Source organism: Amia ocellicauda, chromosome 11 (genome assembly GCF_036373705.1).
Source record: "Amia ocellicauda isolate fAmiCal2 chromosome 11, fAmiCal2.hap1, whole genome shotgun sequence".
Taxonomy (NCBI): Eukaryota; Metazoa; Chordata; class Actinopteri; order Amiiformes; family Amiidae; genus Amia; species Amia ocellicauda.
This window is the reverse complement of record NC_089860.1, coordinates 30,523,674-30,545,579: the sequence shown is the minus strand read 5'-3', so window position 1 is coordinate 30,545,579 and position 21,906 is coordinate 30,523,674. Positions and strand designations below refer to the sequence as shown.

At 42.2% G+C, this 21,906-nt stretch overlaps 1 protein-coding gene across 1 annotated transcript; it reads right to left on the bottom strand.

Annotated features, from left to right (window-relative positions):
• Nucleotides 1-2,103: 2,103 nt before the first annotated feature.
• Nucleotides 2,104-5,130, bottom strand: cited4b (Cbp/p300-interacting transactivator, with Glu/Asp-rich carboxy-terminal domain, 4b). The gene is made up of 2 exons (XM_066717402.1): nt 4,937-5,130; nt 2,104-3,405 (listed from the first exon to the last, which is right to left on the bottom strand). The coding sequence occupies exon 2, from the start codon at nt 3,385-3,387 to the stop codon at nt 2,590-2,592; it is 798 nt and encodes a 265-aa protein (XP_066573499.1). The 5' UTR covers nt 3,388-3,405; nt 4,937-5,130; the 3' UTR covers nt 2,104-2,589.
• Between the last annotated feature and the right edge of the window lie 16,776 nt (nt 5,131-21,906).

Below are 21,906 nucleotides of genomic sequence, written 5' to 3'. Positions count from 1 at the left end.
TGAGAACAAGAGGAGGATAGCCTATCAGTCCACTCATTGAACAATGCTGTTAATAATGTGATAGAACAAACGAAAATAGTGACAAAAAGTAGGTAGTGAATGCAGAGGTTCTATTTATCTAATTTGAACAATATCAGATTATATAATTCATTAACACACAGACACACGTTTATATTCCATGATCAGCTCCTATCCCTGGTTCACAGGCAGTTTAATATCAGAAGAAACTGAAGGAAGTATTTCAGATCATCTGCACAATCAGCCAAAACTGTAGGAAACGGAGCCAGAAACAGCTGGGGACAAGCACTTATCTAAACACAGAAGTCAGAGAGCTTACTGCCCACAAGTTTCCTTTAGAGCTGCTGGGTGAATTAAAATTACAGATGACTCCATCAATGACATCACAGTGCAGTCCATGGGACATCCTAGTAATAATCCCTCCCCAAAAGCACAACTCCGTTGCCACAAGCCTCGATGGCACCAGTGCCCTCTGGTTTTGCTGCCAGAAAGGATGTCCAATCTCTTAATTGACTTGAAAAGAATACCTAGGCTTTGAAGAATGTGAAACCTTTCCATCCAACATAACCAATCTACCTTACTTTTGCAGTTACCTTCATGTTAACTTTGGTCAGTCTGAGCAATTGTTTTAATGCAAATTAGATTCTTAATTATACAAATTACACTTAAGTGTACCATACCTCAGAAGGCCACATGGCTATAATAATAAATAATAATAAAAGCAGAATCATAAACATTAAGGTTGTAGATTCAATACAGATGCCAAGTTTGTTAGCTCTTCTAAAATTATATTACATGAAATCTTGTGGGCTTCTAAATTGAGGTTATATCTGAGCACCCCATCGTAAATATTTATACTGCCATACAGCCTTTGGCATCTTTCCTAAATTCACCTGCCAACGTGGAGGCTCATCTAAGCTTAACCCCTACCTCAAGGGCCCTAGAGAGGCATACAGAGAAAACATTCTTAACCAATCCAAAGGAACGCCCTCCCTCCCAACTCACACAGTTACGACTCTGATTCTCAGTGCAAAATGTCCCTGTGTATACCGCAGTGGGAAGCAGGCATGGCATGGGTAGAGGGCAGTAGTACTGGGTAACCTCAAGTGTCTGGAGAGGTTAAGAAAATATATGCTCAGTAGACATTGGTATTTTGAAAATATTGTTTTAAAACATCTTTAATTACTCAATCAAATCTGTAGAAAAGCAGATCACGCACGTGTATTCTTTCACAGGGACAAGTAGAACAGTTTCCGCTTTGTGACAAAAAGAAAAAAGCAGACTTGTACTTGTTTTATCAGGCAATCAAATGTTTTTTCCATTCGTTCACAGTGGTTGGATGAATGTCAAAGCATTTGTTACCAGGCCAAGTTTATTGTACTTCAAATCATTAACAAGGATCCCCCCCACATCCGAAGGAAAAAAAAAAAAAAAGCAAATAAATAATGCTGCTATATTAAGGCAGTTCTACAACTTAGATTGGACCTACACTTTTAACTTGGATCAATCTGTTGTAGGGAGAGAAAGAAATGTCAATATTAGCATGTTTTGGTGCTGCCATTTGCACAAAAACAATAAACAGGGCTTGTACAAAAATCCATTTGGGTAGAAATCTATAGGTGGCTTGGGAACCAAGCAAAGTGGGGTGTTCGCTGTTGGTACAGGTATAAAACAAAAGCAAGACATGTAGGAAAGATCACGCATTGCACTGCAAGTTGGCTATGAAACCATGTTTACGGAATATGTGATTCAAGTTGAGAATAACATATTGTAATGCGTATCTTCTGGTACACAATCCTGGTGGTGAGTATGTGGCTGTGCCAAACCAATAAGTTGTCCCACCACCTACACTCTTGTACCCAAACAGAGTTTTGTGCTTGTCCTGAACTCAAGTCCTAGCCTCTTAAGTATAGATATCAATTTTTAGGCTTGTATGTTTGAGCACCAGGCCCAAGCCATGTGTTACACAGCTCGTTTTTTTTTTTGTATCAGCAGTTTAAAAGGAGCTCCTTGCCCCCCCTCCCCTCCCCTCCCCTCCCCTCCCCTCCCGCCCCCCAAGACATATAACCCCCAATCCAAACCCTACCAAGTCAAATATCTTTATTTGTTTTTTCAGAGTCCACAAATTTGGTGGGGAAAATAATAAATAAATTAAAAGATTTGCCATAGAACTTAGATCTCCAGGCCTAGGCTATAATCAAAGTATCTTTGCATTGTTCCAAGTGGCTTCTGAATCCTGCAAAATGAGGTTACATTCATCCCTTTGGATAAAGGGGCAGGTAGGCAGGCAGGTGGACAAGACTAAAAACCCACCCCATCGCAGAACTGTGCTCCATGAAAGAGAAACGGCAATTCCGCCAGTGTTGTGGTAATCCAGTGCAAAGCTTGTTTGTTTGATATTAATAATAAGAGTATAATATCTATATCTATAGATATAGATATGAAAGATTGTCCAACATTACCCCCCCCACCCCCCACCCCCCATCACGGTTTTCTGCAACCAATCTTTCTGAAGCACGTCTCCTTTCCTTTCCCACCCAATCCCCAACCATGTCCATTCGGGCCATCCTCTCAACAGCTCACAGTGCTGGGCTGCTGCTTGCTAACAAAGTCCGAGATGAAATCAAATTCGTTCTGCCCCAGAAACAGTTCGGGCAGCTCCTGGATGCGGTCCAAGCCAAGTTCCATAACTAGAGAAGTTAAGACTTCCTCGTCTATCAAGTCGGTGTCTATGACGTTCAAACCCAAGGCCGGTGCGCCCATGTGCTGCACGCTGGCCAGCTGGCTAGAGCCCATCCTGTACTGAGGGCCGTTTCCCATGTGGTTCCCGTTCATGGGCATGAGGGGGTGTCCGTGGTACTGGGTGTTGAGTTTCTGCAAATGCATGCTAGCCATGAGCTGTTGAGAGGTGAGGCCTCCACTCATGTACTGTTGCTGGGGCTGGGCTTGCTGTTGTGGGTGCATGTGATGGTGCTGCTGCTGCTGCTGTTGTTGCTGCTGCTGCTGCTGCTGCTGCTGCTGCTGGTGCTGCTGCTGCTGGTGCTGCTGTGGGTGGTGCTGTGGGTGCTGTTGGTTCTGACTGCTGTACATCATATTGCCCGACATCTGTTGGTGGTGACCCATTTGTGCACCGTTCATTTGCCCATTTAAATACTCTACCAGTGCGGGCCGCTGCCTCATCGCGGCCTCCATGCCTTGAGGCCCCCCGCCATAGTGCAACATCTGGCCGTTCGGCAGGCTGCGGAGTCCTGGCTGTTGCGTGTGCTGCTGGGGCCCCGCCTGCAAACTGCCATTCATCCCCATTCTGTAGCCGTGCAGGCCTCCGCCGGCGGAGCCGTGGTTCATGGGCATCATAAGATGGTCGGCCATGGCTTCTTGCGTGGTTTACTGAAGAGAAACAAAAGAATCATTTAGGACAAAGAACAGGAGGGGGTGGGAAAACTAACGTATCCTCCTCAATTTAGTGTTGCAAAACGGTAACACGGAATGTGCACCGAATGCAATTACAATGCATGCTAAAATCATAATGGTCGACAAATACTGTAACAACCGATAACACATCCTTAAGTAGTTTTAGCAATTCCCTCAACAACACGATCTAATACATCTTAAAATAGCGCACCTTGCACGTTTTCTTGAAATTAGTAGTAGTCGTCTTTTGTGTCGTACAGCATGCAGTTTTTTTCTTCAAAATCCCCAGCTGTGAATATAGCCTACACTCGTACTTTTCGATAGCGAATCACTGGCACGTCTTCACACGACAAATCAAGACGATCCGATAGGGTATACATTGTATTCCAGTTGTTAAATTGCATTTACAAAATGATAGATCCCTATCATTTAAAAAAGCTTGTATAGGCGAGAACACGGGAACATTAATATGTCTTATTTTCGACACGCCTGCTCTCACTAGCTGTATATCTAATCGTATAGTCCCCCCCCCCCCCGATGGCCAATGTGGAGAGTCCTCGATAGTCTCACTATGGGCTACAGGATGAAACCTTTCCGAGACATCGTGACAACGTTGTGACAACGACCCCATACAGCACGGACACCCCAAGGAATCATGACAGAAGTATCCCAGGCGATAAAGAAATGCATCCTATGGTTAAACACACTCAACTCAAGGTTACACTCTTCCCCCCCCCCCCCCCGTATGGCAGCTCTTTATGGAAAAGAGAGAGAGAGAGATTTAAACTACATGCAACGTTTTCTGGTGCACATTCCCCTTCCTATGTATGAAAGTCGACCATTGCTGATTCGCTGCAGTGCATTCCCCCCCTGAGACGTCTGCTTGAAAACAAAGATCAGCAGGCTTTTTTCCCCCTTTTCAAAACCCTTAACCCCTTCGATGCCACTAAAAGAAGGCAGTTCTTTGTGTCTTCAACAAAAATGTCTGAAAAAAAATCCCAGCTCGATCCCGACGATTATTATTAACTAAACAGACGCCCCCCCACCTCTCCGACACATTTTCACAAATGCAACGTCCACAGAATGGGAGCATATTAGATTACATCCACAGCAGCCATTCAATAAAGTTAATGAAACATATGCTTCAAAACCATCCTGTAATGAATGCACCGATAGCGACTATTTCCCCGTTTTCTGAAAACAGAAGGGATCCCCAAAAAGAAATGGAAACAGCACCGATTGTATCAGTTCTAACCCGGGGCTTTTTAAAGCAAACGCACACGTTTTTACACAACAAAGACATGAGAGTGATCTCGGCACTAGAAAATAAATACATATGCATCTACGTGTATAAATAGGTCAGGTTGCAATTGGTAATCCGAAGAAGAACAAGAAGAAGAAGAAGAAGAAGGAGGAAGAGAAGAAGCAGCAGCAAACAATGGATCCGCTGCCTGAACCCACTGAACACAACCTCAGCCGTGTCTTTTCCTTCATAAAATATACATACCAGCGTCTTGTTACAAAGTTCAGGGACTTTGTTACTGTTACGGTTTGTTTGGCTCCGAAGGGTTACAACATATAGTCCAGTGGATCAAGCTTCATACTCTAGCGGGACTGCAACACAAAGACAACTGCATCTGATCTTGAAACGAGTGCCTATTTTCTGGGTCAACCTCGGGATTATATACATCTAAAAAGCTCAGAGGCAGAGAGAGAGAGAGAGAGAGAGAGGTGGAGCTTCCGTCCCCTTCATTTCCTTTGTCGCGATTGGCCCTACTTTAATCATTGTGCAAAAAAAAGAAAAGAAGAAGAAAAAACACAGTGGATTCTGTGAAAGAAGCACAGTGGCCAATTAGTTCCCTCCCATTTGTTTTTGTTTAATTTTTGTGAGCTTAGTTTACTAGTTTGGCAGTTTAGTTCAGTTTGTAGGAAGGAATGGGAGGCGCGATGCAGCTAACTATCAAAACAAAGGGACAGCCAGGGGGGTTAAAATGGTTTATATAAATTGCTCTCTTTATTAGGTTGTGAGAAACAAACATAACTGGGCATTTTCACGGAGATTAAAATATTGCGTGCATACTCTATCATTTACGTGACTGTTATTTGTTTCTGTGAAGGTTTATAATAGGCTGTGCAGTTTTTATTAAGTATATTCCTTAATGGGAGCTCTTTCTTTCTTTAAACATAGATGTAATTGAAGCAGCTCATACTGGAGCATATTGTTTCAGTCATAAAGCAGAAATCTATTTATAATAATGTGTGTTGTGTTGTGCCACACAAGACCATTTAACACCCCCCCCCCCCCCCATATATAAACTCTGCCGTCTTCCACAACTTCTTCTCATCGACTGGTAGAGGACAAATTACAACAAGATAAACAACTACATTCTTCTCATAGCTTTCCTCAGTGCTACCCTCAATCCTTCCTGGTGAAATGTAAAGTATGCAGATGGGTTTTGAGCAGTACAGTAATCTCTGCCTACATTATTACTGACCTACTTCCTCTCCTGTCATGCGTGCCCCCAGGTTGCCCAAGGTGACCTTGTCACGTAGTTAACCTCGGTTCTTCTGTGTCCAAGGCAGAAATGGATTCTGCATTCATCTGAGCACATGCCATTGGCCCCTGGACTTGATAAACGCTAGTGATTTACAAGAATTTGTGGTCTGCTCTTGGGACCCATTGGTGCTACATGTAAGTGAGCCCCTAATTATGTAGTTGGAATATTTTAGGGAAGAAATCACTACATGCATGCTAGTTATGTTCAATATGATGATGATGATTATGTATTGCTATTGTTGTTATTATTAGGTTGTTGCCATTCTCAAGAAACCTATGATCTACATGTACAATCGTCTAAATTGGCGATCTGTTGGTCGGCCCACAATATTGCCCATTCAGCTCGCGGTACTTTATCATTCCCTATGGCTGACAATGCACTCCACTGCTCTTGAACATGCTCAGCAACTTTTGTTTGTTTGGCACATATTTGTCACCACTCCCAGCCTATAAAAAATGAGCTGACAGTCACCGTCTTGTTATTTGTGTAAATCTTCATCAGAGGCAAGTTTTCATACAGTCCCAGGCTACAAATTTACACAATAAGTGCTCTGTAATGGGTACTACTTCAAATACAAGGAAAATATTCAGTGTCTGCTTTTGTGCAGGACATGCTTATGTGGGGGAATGGACAAACTCTCTATTTGTTCCCTGGGAGTGTGAGCAGAGGCAGCTGACGATGATAAATCCGCAATGAGAATTTCTTCCCAAGGTGAGCAGGCTTCTGTATATGAACCTAAATTAAAATGTGCAACCGTAACAGAGCAGCAAACACACATATTATAGATATAGAATTGTAGGAATTATTTATAAGTAACTAAATAAATACATCTATCTTTATTTGTTAACAGAGATTTTCGGTTATAAATGGTTTGAATATGAAGCCCACTGAAACATACACACACACTGGTCACCCTGAGATGGAAATGTCCTCACATGCTCACTCACACATACTAATTAATAAGTCTTGTGTACTTCCTAAGGGGTGGGTGGTCTGTAGTGTTACAGTCAAGACACTTACAGGAAAAAAGCCCCTATATCTCGGGTTTGTACAATGTACTACCCCCGTTGTAGGAAGTGACGGCTGTTTTGAAGAGCCCAGTGGTGTGTGTCCATGTGACGCAGTGCTGGACCCGGCTGAGGCACAGTGACGAGGCGGAGGGAAGGAGCAGTGTAGGAGCTATTCTGAGAAGCGGCCCTGCCCCAATCACCTTCCCCTCACCACAAGCACAGTATGCACGTGTGCGCTGCCGATTGTTTGGCTAAGCAAAGTGTTTTCTCAGGAGCAGCAGGGTGTCAGTTTACTTTCTGAAGGGTTGAGTCCAAAAACTGCTCACGTTTTCCTGCTTATCTGGGGGGGGGTGGCGGCTGTAGAAATTGAATACTGTAAATAAAGACATAAGACATAACTTGACGCCCATAAACATTCTCAAAACATTTTGTGATGTGGATAAGCCACAATCTTTACTTTTAAACAAGAGCTACGTCAGTGTTAAGAAACTAATTTCTGTGAAGATTGTAAGGTTGAATCTTTTTTGTTTTCTTTTGTTTGAATCTCTCAATCAAAACTGTTTTCTGCATTCATTGACTGGCCTGCCCCCCAAAACAGTGTTGTTTGGGTATTATGCCAAAAGGTGACAAAAATACAAAACAAAAAATATATGCATTATCTCTTGGTTGAACTTTTTGATATCCAGAATCTGTTGATCAGTGTTGGATATTGTTAAAAAAAAAATGTGTATGAGGGCTTGTTTCCTGTCACTGCTGGGCCATTTGCTTTGGAAGAATTCCTAGTAGAGAGAGACATTAGAAAATCACTAAAGTACTGAGAAAAGAGGATCTTATTTGAAGCTTTTTGCTCATCTGGTTGTTGACCCAATGCCACACCAAACCTATTCTTGAAGGATTTTAGAAGATCAGCATCCGTAAGAGGGTTTGCTAGTTTGTTACTTGTAAAGTGCCTTCTATTCTTCTCCTTTAGTCTGCTAGCACTTAATTTCCATCTTTGTGTGCTGGTCTTTGTTTTCTCTGAGTTTGAAGTACTCCTTTGGGTTGATTTTTGTCAGTCCCTTTCAGGATTTTGAATACCTCAATCAACCCCCCCCCCCAGATCTTTTTTTTTGTTCCACGATAAAGTGATTCAGTTCTTTTAACCTGTATGTGTATGACATATCCTTTAGTCCTGAGATTATAGTAGCCTTTTGAGGGGCAAGCAGAATTGGACAGTGTCTTCCAGATGAAGTCGCCATGAGGATTATTTGCCATAAACGGTGATTTTATCATTTCCAGCCTTAGTTGAATTTAAGCTTTTAAATCATATAATCATAGTCTTTTGTAATTTGTGGTTTTGCTTCCCTCCACACATTGTTGGGCGAGTAGTATAAATCAACATAAAAACCAATGTCTGTTTCAATAACCCCATAAGCTTCACCTCCACATTCAATTGATTATGGTCTCTGCATAAATATTGACATGATGTGATTTTTTAAAAGGTTCCCCAGTTCTGGTTTCTAGTGCTTATGCAAAACTGGTTTCCAGGTTACTTTGTGTTGCTCAATTTCAATCTGTAAATTGTGGTTACCACGTCTGCTCTTGGTTGTCATTTCCCTGTGTTTTGCATGCTTAAAAAAGGTCTTCTTCCATTGTATGTTTCCGTAGAGTGGCCGGGAAGCATTCAATTATTTTATAGGGTCAGATACACAAAGCACTCAGCACACCACTGAACATTTAATCATCATTCAGCCAAAGATCTGAACCAAGGCTAAACAGATTTTCATCCAGGGCAGAAGGATGAGGAAATAAACATAATTTGTCACGTGTAAAGATGGCTGGTGTATGTGCTGAAACCACAAGCATAATGAATACCCGTAAAAGCCTGCTCCTACTTAACAGTGAGGAAGTACGATAATCTAGACCTTTGGAATGGCAGTTGCTCGCTCCTCATTCTCCCAGTCAAATGTAATTTTACTGCCAAGCCCCTGTTTAACGTTTGAGGTGAAAGAATGCCACAAAACCATGATCCTGTCATGATTCCACATTTGATTAATCTCTACCACAAACCAGATATATTAAAGTGGGCAAATGTTCCTCAATGGTGTGCTGTGGGCAGAGGGGAGGAATACATCGAGAGCTTCGTATCTTTTGAAAGTGGCCGCGCAGTGCAGAGAACATTTTCCACTCCTCACAAAGACTTTTACGAGTGGCTGGTCTGAAGGTGTGGTACAATCTCTTTGAATTCTTGAGTTAAAATGGACCTGGACTTCAGTCTGTTGTGTCAAGGGATGTTGATACTCATTAACCAGATGGTCCGACCCCCCAAATGGAATTCGTTTTGTGCTGGTGATGAAAATGGAGAACGTGAGAGAGTGAGTGTGCAAGGAGACGGGGAATCTAAACACTTTAGATATGCCACTGGTTCCGCTTGCTTGTTTACACTCTCTCTCTCTCTGAGTAGACTATCATTCCTCGTCTATGACTTACAGTCGATGACAGTTAAGTACAGAATAATTAAGCCTCTTGGAATGGTGTTGCTTGGTTTATTTAATTCAGTTTATCTTCTCTGTGTTTATTCATCCTCACAAAGAATACCATAAATTCAACTTTTTTTTTCCTCTCTCCCAAGGAGCTCTCCCTAACTTTCATTGTAGCCGGTAAATCTCTACTTTATATGTTAAGCCAGATTTCAAAGTGCTTTACAAAGAAAAGCCATGTTTCAGTTGAGTGTGGACTGCTAGAGTCATATTGATAGGAAAAACAATAATTTAGTAAAATATATATATAAATCTTATATGAACTTTCAGCTGAGAGACCATGGATACAGCAGGCAGTTCAATGCTCTTAAAATGGCTGGCATTTACACAACAAAGCTACAATTTACAAGAAGCTGTAAATTTCTAAGCAAGGTGAAATTTTAAGAGAAAGGCTGTTACATTTTTAAAAAAACATGAGTCACACTCAGATCCAGCTGTTAGTGTCTGTGTACACAAAGAACCCCCTCCCCCACCTCCCCCTCGTCGTCAAATCCACAGCCACACTGACAGCAGTGCTAACACAATAAAGTGCAGCATGCCTAGATAGGATCTCTCGGGCTATAACTGGCAGTTCAAAACTGAGCAACAAGTTTTCTTTTTATTTGTGTTTTGCTAAGGACTTGACCACCAGTATTGCTCTCTCTCCTCTCTCATTTGTTTTTAGCTGGTGTGCACGTGCAATGTATCCACCCATTTCTACCGTTCTGTAAGCGTCATCACAGCCTGTTTTCTGGGAGGCCGTGTTTCCAGACAGTCCTCCCACCTGGCTCAGGTAACTGGGGGCAGAGAGGCAGCGCACGTGTGTCAGCCAGGGCTGATAAGGGCCAGGCGAGGATCCCTGGGTCTGGGCCGATTGTGTAGTGCTCCCATTGCCTCATTAGCATTTTAATTGGCTGGAGCATTCACACAGCTCCAAGCCGGCAGAGCGAGTACACTTGGTTAGAGAGATGCTGTGCATCAGAGCCCCCCCTCTGTGCACATTGTCAGGTATGCCAATGCCCAAGAATATCCAAACCTAGTTCAATAAATCTGAATCTGCAACAATTAGTTACAGACCTTTGGACTATTAATAGTTATTGCTGTTGATCTGCCCTTTCCCCCAGACAATCTAAAGAGTGGCAGACAAATATTGGCACCACCTGTCTTACAGCACTTCAGTCCACTTAAACATTTTCTGCTATTTGCTAGAATGACATTATTTTATGTAATAAATTAATACAGTTTAATAAATAAACTCATCAGCCCATCTGGACAGTGTGGTGATTCATCGCCACTTGTCATTTGGAAATGGGGAGGCTGTTGTAAGAACAGATTTCAAACCTGTTTGTCTAGTTTCCAGGTATGTGTTTCTAATTCATCTTAGGCAACCACAAAAAGGGGTTTCAAACAGTCGGGTATTCACTGGAATTCCTTATGATGTAGAAAGAAGTACTAAGATGCCCAACTCAAGGAAGTTCCTGCTTTACAGCTGGGAAAAATCAAATTTTACAGCTGAAATAACACATGAGAACATGGCTTGCAGAACATGACTCGCATATGTTTCTCCAAGGACTGGATTAACCTTTCTGTGGAGTATGTTTTGGGGTGTGGTCTTTGTCAGAAATATAAGTCAGTTTCATGAGCAGTACTACTTTAAAGAAATCAAAACATTCAAGTTTGTGTGTGTAATGGTAAATATGCATGACAGGCAGCAGCAGTATACTGTTTTTGTGGCATTTAAATGATATCCTAAGTATATATAAATTCTGAGCAGGGACATAATGAAATAATGACAACCAGCTAACTGGTGTGAGATTAGTGAAGCACAGCTACTTTTAGTTATGCATTAAAGTGGAACTAGTGAAAAATTAAAATGCTTAACACTTAGGAGACAGAATATGAACCTTTTGTGAACCCTTTTCATTTGACCGAACGGTTGGCTTGCTGTATAAAACTGTTAAAGGCTAGGCTAGTAAGTTTTGACCCAGTGGAAATTCTTGCTTAGTTGTTATGTCTTAGTAATACAGACCTGACACTGCAGTATGGTCTCTGGTTAGTGTCATTCAACTGAAATAACATGCTTGCCAGGCAAATCACACTTCTCACAGACTGGCCATTCCTGTACTCTTACTGTGGCCTTTTCAATTATTCCTTAACACGAACTCACAGTTTTCCCTTCCCGGATTGCGTTCTCTCGGAGTATCCTCCTTGACCTTTTACCAGCAAGATAACCATTGAAAGTAATTTGTTGCGCACTTGAAATTTTGGAAGGGCCTCGGCTCCCTTTTCCAGCTTGGCTGTAGTGCAGCACTCTGTACAGCAGTCAGATGTGTCGCAACTGTGGTTGTGAAACTGTAAACAGCAAGAAAATCTATATCCTGGCAGAACACGAGACGCACATCGAAAAATATACCAAGAAAAGCACAGACCCCCCAGACAAAATCAAACACCTGTGCTTGTGCCTGAAAAGGAAAATTCACACAGTCACACAAACAGGTAGACACACTGATCGGCCAGCACTGGGGTCAGATTTGGTGGTTGGGTTTGGTCACTGGAGTGTGGGAGGGGGTCCCACAGTATTAATTGGGATTGGGATAGGGATTTCCAAGACAATAGTGGATCAGCCAGGCAGGAAACTATTTGACTGCTAACACATGTATCAAGTCGTTCAAGTCTAAAAGCTCATGTCTTGACTTGAAGACAGCTATGCAGAGGACCCAGATCTGTTTCTCGGAGGATCTTGTATAGAACCAGAGCACACCTGCAATCTTTTACCAAATCCCCCTACCCCCCCCCTCTCCCCCACCGTCTGGCAGTGCCTGTGGTGTAAGACCGTTATACTGTGTGTTTGTTTGGCTCCTCGAAAAAAAGAAAAAAAAAAACTGAAGTTCCCCTTTGTTGCAATGGTACTGCCGCCCTGAGCAGAGGCTCAAACCACACGGTGACAGTAACAGCTCCTCCAGGCCCACCGTGCACTGCGCGCCATTGCACAAGGGGGATTCGTTAGCGAGTTCGTTATTGCAGCAATGTCATCGGAGAGGCTTGGACGTAACCTGCTACATAAGAAAGGAGAAGGCTCTCAATAAGTAAACACAGGAGAGGCGGAGTTGGCAGTTCTGCGCCTGCCTGACTTGGCACTCCACATTTCGAATCCCATTCCCATTCATAACTATCTGGAGGCCAAATGAATATGCTTGTAAACATTCGCCCCATTTATATGAGTATCCAGGTCCATATCCTGGGTGTCCAGGCAGTTGGGTGAAGATATGAGAACATGGTGTTATAAATACCATGCTAAAGCCTGCTATGTTGTCTAGCCACCTATTTATATATACAGCACATGTATATCTGTACACACAAATATGTATATGAAGCATAATTGTGTTAGCAGTGGATCAACATTAATAAGGAAATGCAAATGTATTATTAATGTATTAATTATTAATGTGCACACTAGCAGTTAAACTAAGCATCTAAGCATCATAATAGGATTTCCTCTTACAAATATTTCTTATCTTGATTTTATGAACCCCATATGCTTTGCTGAAATTCCATGTGCAGGGTAACAAACCTGGCTGGCCTGTTTTACAGAGACAGAGAGATCGAGAGATAGTAAGATAGTGTCACTGTTCCTGGCTCCCATCCCCCCTTCCCTGCTAGCTCTATCTTTCTGTTGATCCTGTGTTGGCAGCTGCCCAGCCCCGCACCCAGACCTCACAATCTGTCATCTGCTCCTGCGGAATAACCCTCTGCTTGAACTTCCAGCACCTCAAACAAGACACCTCCTATCACTGCCTTTAGGTCCCCTCCCAGCTGTAGTACAGAAACCTGAAATACAGTGCAATGTCAACCATTCCCATGTCATCTGTTAAGACACGCCTCACCCAGTATTCCCTTAAATAGTTGTCACTGTAAATGTAAGTATAAAGTTGGATTCTTATCTGTTGTGATGAGAGCTTGTGTCTTAACACAATTAGTGCCATTTGTAGTAGTGGGTAACCAGATGTGCTTGGTGTATCTGGGTCAGATGTGGTGTTTTGCAGATATTGATCTATCTGTGCATTGCAGATACATAATCTGTCTGTCTGACCACAAAGTACTGTCATCACAGCACAGGGTTTTGTCTGTCCACTGTGCAATGACAACACAAAGACTGTTCAGATCAGGAAAAAGCCCAGTCTACCTCTTCACATGGGGGTTGTAGTATAGACAGTGGTTTCTCAATTTGTCTTTGGCTTCTGTTGTATGAGCCACCTCTCAGTACAGTACCGCACACAGTCTCACCGAAGGGCCTGCAAGTTTCTGACACGCAGAGGAACCAGGACGGAGATGTGTACAGCCAGGAGAAGCTCGAAGAGGGCAGTTATGTTTCCCTCGAAACTCTTTCTGAAACCATCACACAGGTGGCTCTCGGTGCTGCTCAGAATTTCACCCAGGTTTTGATTTCGCTTTGCAATTTGTGGAAGAAAAAGAAAAACACCAAACAAAAAGCAAAAAAAAAAAAGGGCTGTGTCTTTATTTAGTGACGGTACTAAATAAAACCTCAACCTTCCTCTACCCTTGAATGTACTCTTGAGAAGAGGAAGTCCTGTGGGCTTTTCTTACTGTGGTCTTCTTCTTTTAAATGGGGGCTGGGGGGAAGGGGGAGGGCTTGCTAGTAAATCATAGAGATGTCTCTTGGGAATTGGTTCAGGGGTTGGAGGGGGTGGTGTAATCTGCCAACATCAAAACCTTGAGCATGTTATCTTTTTGTCATTCTACATTTTAAAGGTTATATGATTGCGATACGGATACCAACGTCTGCTTTTCTCACAGTCCTCAAGCTTTGTTGACTGTCCGCTGTCCGCTGGAATTGGCTGGTTGCTGTTGGCTGTCCGAAAGCAGGGCCAACACTGTTTCTACCTGAAAAGCAAATCTCTGCATCTGTGACTCTTGCTTGTCATAAGGGTGCAATGCTGAGTAAAAGTTGTTGTGAGTGATGTTGAGTATTACACAATGTGGGTTCAGCTTTGGATGGTAAGTGTAAACTCACTTATTTGAGCTTTTTGGGATAACCTAGTAGGCACACCAAAGTACACGTCACTGTACAACCCATTGGTGTGAGGCAATATTCTTTTGAAATGAGATGATCTGGTCTGAATGACTTTTGAATTCCAACATCTTGGAGTATGAACTTCTGAAATCCTTAGACAAACCCCTGTTGATGAGATCATTTACCTGTCCTTAGGCAATATTCAAATTAAGTTCAGTAACCTCAGTGTAATATCCAAGCAGCTGTGTTAATTGATAGCTGTATCTTTTAATAGCAAGATAAAAACAAAAATCTGTAATTGAAATGTGTTCTATAATAAAAACAACTGCCTAACAATAACATAATTGTCTCCAAGACCACAGCCATTGTCAAGCATGACCAATAACGCTCTCAATTTCTTCCACAAAGGAGTGCTCATGTGTTAGTAGGGATACCCCCTCTCAAGCCAGGGAAACCCCTCTCTTAAGGGGTCACACTCCACTAATTCAAACCCTGCCCACTTTAAAATAGCTCCAACAGCAGCACAGACTCACTTTCCATAATGTATTGTAGGGACATTTTTTGTTTTGGTATAATAGCATGAGTCTTGCGCTGTCATCATGCGTTGCTTCATGTTTTTAAGCAACTTGCCATGAGCTTTTTCCTTTCACTGGCCAAAATACATCATGAAAAGTTTTTTTAAACCAGGGACACACACCCACACACACATATGCCAGCTGACATCCTCAAATGACTGTACTGGAATTTCACCCTAAAACCTTAAATCCTTATTAGGACCTTAAGAGTGAAAACCGGTGACGTGACAGCCAGTATGATGCTTGTTTTTTTTGTTTGGAACATACTGTAAAAATGTATTTACCCTAAGTATCCTCACGACAGTTCAATTTGAATAACATATACATCATTTACAATATTAACAAATAATTAATGTAGTACAATTATTTTACAGCAGCCGAGCCCCAGACTTTACATTTAATTAAGGGGGGAACAATTATACATATTATAATAATGCATTTAAAAAAATCATGAACTAAGTTGTTTGAACAAATGAAGTTGTTAACAAGCTGCTTGATTATGTAGGAAGTGTCATCAACTGTCACTGTCCTGTTTCAACAGCAGGCTTGGGGTCTAAGCTGAGACAGAGAGGGAGAGGTAAGTCTTATATGTTGTGAACGTAGGGGGCTTAAAGGCTATCAATCTGAAGGGGAGGGGGTTAAGGGAGGAAACATTTGTTTGTTGGGGGTGTTGCAGCATATCTATGTATGGCAGTTAATTTTAGTCGGAAGCAATTAATGTGAATTTGTTATATACAAAATCGGAAAATTGAAAGATTAATAAGAAATATATATTTAAATAATAAATAAAATCTCGAAACCCATACCTGATCGGATTGGAGAGTACAGCTTTGTGCGTGTTGGTGTTGACTGCAGGTGTGTTAAATAAAGTTGAAGAAGAAGAAAAAATTGCTCCCTTCCAAATTTAAAACCACAAATGCACCTTTTTTCTTTTCTTTTTTTACAAGTCAAACAAAGGCAGGCAGGTGTTTATATGATGGAGCATGCAGCCCTGTGCTGTCAGTCTTTTCTCTGTTGGCATCCTACTATATCTCCTCTGAGAGATTGTAATGTTGTTTCTGTTTAGATTTCCCATGATGCAATGTTCATGTCAATGTTCACCTGTCTCCAACATTCTGAAATAGAAAGTTCTGATCCAGCAAACAGTTAAATTGCTCTTAAAAATAAATATATAAAGAATGCTTTCTTTCCTGGAGTGCTTCACATAAAATAAGTGCATCTTCCATGCATGTGCTATGTCTTTCTGTGTGTGAGTGTGTGAGTATTTGTGTGCATGTACATGGGTTTGTGTCGAAGTATGAAAATGAGCAGTGGAGTTGTCCGGTTCACCTACAGTTTTCCCACACCCTTGGGCCCTGTGAGGCAAGCTACCAGGTGCTGTAGTGTTCCTCCTTTAAAACTTTTATTTTTTTGCTCAGTGTTGTATATTACCAAGGCTTGTTCTGAAGGCTGCTCATTTTAATACGGAAGGGTTGTGTAATTATATTAATGGGGGACAGAAGGTGGTCTGAGAAGTGTTTTTACAACTGAAGTGGAACCAAATGGGGAAGTCTTGGTGTTGTGTGGCCAGTGGGCCTGTCCCTTCTTGAGTGCACTGCAGCGTGCGGAGCAACGCTGATTTACCTCCCTGACATACTTCCTGCTCTCAGGTTCAGAGAAGACTTTGTTGGCAACTGTAACTTTCCTATGGTCAACAATGCCCTGAATTCAGTTTGGGCATCATCCCAGCTAGGAAGATGTGGTTGAGAGGGAGAGGGAGAGAGAGAGAGAGAGAGAGAGAAACAGCGCTGTGATCAATGAGAGATGGATGAGGGTCTGTGTGAACGTTGACATTAAGGACAACGCATGAATCATTTATTACCTGCTAGCCCAGTTAATGAGGTGACAGCTTCTGAATAATTAGCGATTATACAGAACCAAGCATATTTCTATAGTTGTAGCTCATGGACTAGAAAAGCAATAGAAATCGTAAGACAAAATGCGGGAGTACAGCCAGCAACAAAAGGTTGGCAATTAATGGGGCGTGTGAACTTGTTTTATTCTGTTCAGAAAACCAGCATTGTGTATTCTGACTTAGTTACTGTCATTTCATGGGATTCCACTTGGTGTCAATTCCCATTTCACTGGAGATCTTCTCATTGTCCCGTGGCGTGACTTAAAGTGTCGTTTACCACAGCTGTGACTTTTTTCCGTGACTCTAGTTTTGCCGGCGAATAAACCCTGATTACTGCAGTAAATGTGTCTATGAGAAGAATTGCACAACCCTTTTTCAGCCATAAACAAGTCAAGGTGTAATCGCAGTCCAGGGACAAGCAGGGGAAGCATGGGCAAAATGATAGGAAAGGTAAATGAGTATAAAACCGAGAGGAAAGCAAAAGTTAAAGTACACATAAACTTTGCGAAAGTAAACTGTCTAAAGGGCAATGTCTGTCGATGTTTGTGGGAGCGGGCAGCCTGCCGCAGTCCGTGCCCAAGTGCTCGAGTGTTCTGGCAGTTTGGCAGAGGGGGAGGGGATCCCTGCAGAGTCTGGTCAGCTACTAATTGACTCAAAGCCATCATGGCTAAGGAGATTAGAGCTGTGCTGTAGTGTGTCATCCCACTCTGCAAACACAATCATTAAGGGCGGGCCTTGAGACAGATATAGGCTCACAGATACATGCATACTCTCATGGACACATTTGCTCACATGGACACACCCGGGTGAACTCTCCCACAAACACAGGCAGACGCACACTCCTACACAAGCTATGACACACACAGGGAGATGTGTTTGTACAGCCAAATACAGAGGCACTAATACAATACAATACTGAAAGACATAAACACATGCCTGCGTGTATGTAAACAAAACACTGATACACACACACACTGGTGGACATACACAGAGAGACATAACACGTGTGGAATATACAATTATTTTATGTGAAACACACCAGGAAAGAAAGCATACTTAAAAAAAAAAAATTAATTGAATGGTTTGCTTGATTATAACTTTCCTAGAATGTTAGGGAGAGGTAAATATTGACACGAAGCTTGTATCAATCCCTTTATTTACCCTTACTGTTTTAATGAGAAGATTAAACCTCTTGCCACTGTGTTGGATTAGGTACCTGTTATGAGGGTGTTTGTAACACTATGGGCTGGGTTCACAGACCCAAATGAGCACTAGTCATGGACTAGCTAATGTTATTTGAGGTCGAGTAGTTCTAGACTAGTGTTAATTGAGGTCTGTGAAACCAGCCATATAAGTCCCACGTGTGTCTTAGGCCTATACATGAATAATCAGTAACCTATTAACAGTTGTTTAGACCGCTTTCATAGAACAACACGTTGAGGCCAGGTCAAAAAGTGAACACAGCTCGGTTTCCTATCATTCTTGGTGGCTACACAGTATCTAGTATCTATTACAATATCAAACAGAGGACATTATTCAATTAATGTTCAAGGAATGCCATATCCCGAGAGCTCAGTTTGCAAGGAAAAACAAGATTCAGATCTCCTAAGGACCAGGATTGGTAGGTTGTAGCACAACAGGTCTCTTTTTCTAATTGAACTGTATGGGGATCCCGTACAGGAGAGTGCTGGGTTTGAGGCATGCTGGCGACAGTGGCACAAATTAAATGTGGGCGCAGGTGGTAGAAGAACCACACCTTAGGGTCTGCACACTCACAGGCAAACATGGGTTACCAAAGACGCATGAACACAGATGACACCTTAGGGTCACCTTGAAAAAATGACATTTCTTCATGAATGTGCTCCATGTGTTCTCATACATGCGCCGATGACGGAAGTATGGGGCTCCGTTTCCCCCTTGACCTGTGCGCACAGCATCCCCAAACCACTGCCGCACGTAACCCATCTCACACGTAGCTCTGACGACTGGAAACAGGAAAGGACTCAGCGCCTCTTGCTGTGCCTTGCTGCTCTTAAAAATAGCAGCCTCTCATTAAACCACCCTCCTGGTTGAGCAATATGGTTGCTTGTGTCAGACCCTAGTAACTCTGTCCTCTGCAGCAGCCCACTCCAGCTCCCAATCCTGTTCTTCTCTTTCTATTTTCTCTCTCTGCTGCCAACAAGCCCACGCGGTGTGATCACTCTGCCCAGGAAGCTGTGGGAGATGCAGTGGCTCTTGTTTTTTTTTTTTTTTTCTTCCTCTCTCTGTCCAAAACAGAGTCAACCCAACAATGAGGCAAGCAGAAATACAAGACGCAAAGAAAACCATCAAAATATCAACCCCTCCCTTTATCCCAGACACACACTATGTGCAAGAAATGGATTTCACAACTGAGTCACAGTATATACATGACTACAATGATAATTAGTCATTTAGCAGATGCTTTGTACCAGGGGGATGCGGGTGGACAACAACTTTGCAACATCAACATCACCACAATAGGACCTCAACCAAAGGACGGAGGGAAAGAGAGTATAGGAGCCTGCTTAGGTTGACACATGTAGAGGGGTAGACCTGAATCTTCAATGTGGATTTCCTGATGGTGAGCTGTTTACTTAATCCTTCAGAGCTCATCACACATTGGTCATGGCGTGATTTTGGCCATGCTGCCTCCTGTCTCAGTCAGTTCCTCCATCTTCCACATTCAGCTCGGAGAGGGAGTCCCGGGACCACAGTAACAATCACTTGTGGCCAGCAGAAAATTATTGTTTATGTCCTTTTTTCAGTTTTCTGCTTGTCAAGAAAAGGTCCAAGACTCCCCTGAGATAAGTCCATTGTAAAATCAGGGTTGGTTCTGTTATTCACTGCTGTGTGTCAGTATTTGTTGGGGAGGAGAGGATTCCAATTCAGGAAGAAAAAAACAAACAAAAGAAAGACACTCACACTAGTAGTCTGAGTGTGGAACAAAACAAACCCAGTCTGTTTCTGGATTTATATGTAATTATAATAATAAACTATCTTACAAAACAAAAACAAAATGACAATTCTGTTGTTTTCATGATTATGACAGAAGGCTTTGCACACCTCACTTCTTCCAAAAGGTGTGGAAGAAATTTGTTTGTGACCAAACACTGGAGCGGAAAACAATGTTGAGATCATTGCACTGTACTGGCACATTTCAAAGCCACAGGAGAAATGTGGGTAGCAAAACCACAGGCCAAGTCAAAGGTGAGATTATGTGGAAGGTTCTTTGTCCAAAGGGGCACCTCTTTTTCCCCTGTGCTCGCTCTGACAGACATGCTTACACACACACACACACACACACACACACACACACACACACACACACACACACACACACACACACACACACACACACACACACACACACACATATGTGTTCAAAGCCACATAGTTCTTATGGATTGGAATGGACAAGCAAGCACCTCAGCAATCCTGAACAATAGGCCTCCTTGAAACGGCCCACACAGTCAGCCAGCTTACAGCTGCATTAACACAACAATGGTCTATGGGTTCAAAAGACTGAAGAGAGAAGGGGGGGTGGTTCGTAGGGATACAGGGAGAGGTAAAAGAGTGAGAAGGAAATGACAGGGAGAAGAAGGTGATGGGGTGAGAAAAAGGATGGCAGGTATTGGAATAGGAAAGAGCGGCAGGGGTCGCTGGAAATGGTTCTTTAGGTTACAGTTATACAGCTGTCACAGCAAAGCAACAGTGCCTTATCCTAATCTTTACATCACTTTTGCTTGAAAAAATGGTCACCAATAAGGGAAAGTATAGTGATATTCAATAAGCTCAAACCAAGTAAAAGATTTTGATCTCATCCAGGAGTTTTGCTTTAGGTTGTGCATTGATCCCAGATAATCTAACACCATTGCTGTAACCATCAACAACCTGGATGCTGCCGCAGGATAACATTGGCCAATCACCATTGATCCCACCCCCCCCGATTTAAGATTTATCACCACTTTCAGTAGTGACACTGACAATACACTTATACAGCTTTATTAGATTCCAGGCTAAAAGTGTCTATTCAATTAAAAAGCTGATATAAGATTTGGTTAACATATATGACCCTGATAGCCAACAAAAAAACAATGATCAACCAAACCACGTGACAACTAACAATGACACGGCAGTGTCTTCTTATCTGATCCTGCTGCAAACTTTAAAAATGTTGCCACTCAGTTATTTTAGCCTTGATAATGGAGACACACCATAAGCAGCAAATCCTAAAATATCTGATGTTAAGGTACGTGGATTGCCTGATTACAGGAACGAAGCTGTCTCTCATCCTCTCAGAGACTGTAACATTATGTCAGAGGTTATTTAGTCTCTCAGCTAGGGGATCATTGCACTGTCAGCCACTGCGTTGGAAAATAGTGTTTGCATGGCAAATACCAATCTAAAGCGAGACAACAGCAGGGAGCCGAGCAGGTTCTGCATAATAGGACATGCAAAAATAACCCTTTTGTCATGCTTTTTCAAAAAATTTCCTTTGGTTCAGTCTGCTCTTGTGCCAAAAAACCTGATAACATTAACGGGGTTTGCTTTCCATTTTAGTTTCAGTATCCCATATCTTCTACTTGCCAAAAACAAAACTATAAATAAATAAATAAACCACAGCAGTCTAGAATATTGTCACTTGGCTGTCTAATGCTCAATGCTCAGTGTGATGCAATATTTCAGTGTTTCCTTTTATAAACTTTTGGGACTATCGTTAGATATGCAGCCCATATCGAGAACCTCAACACCCGTTTAGCTTTATACGTCTTCTAACACATTGTCAAAGGCTTCAGGTGCTTGGCTTCTACTTGGATAATGTGCATTTGTGTAATGAATAAATAAAAACAAATAATTTAAAATTGCTACGACTTTTTTTTTAAGACTCT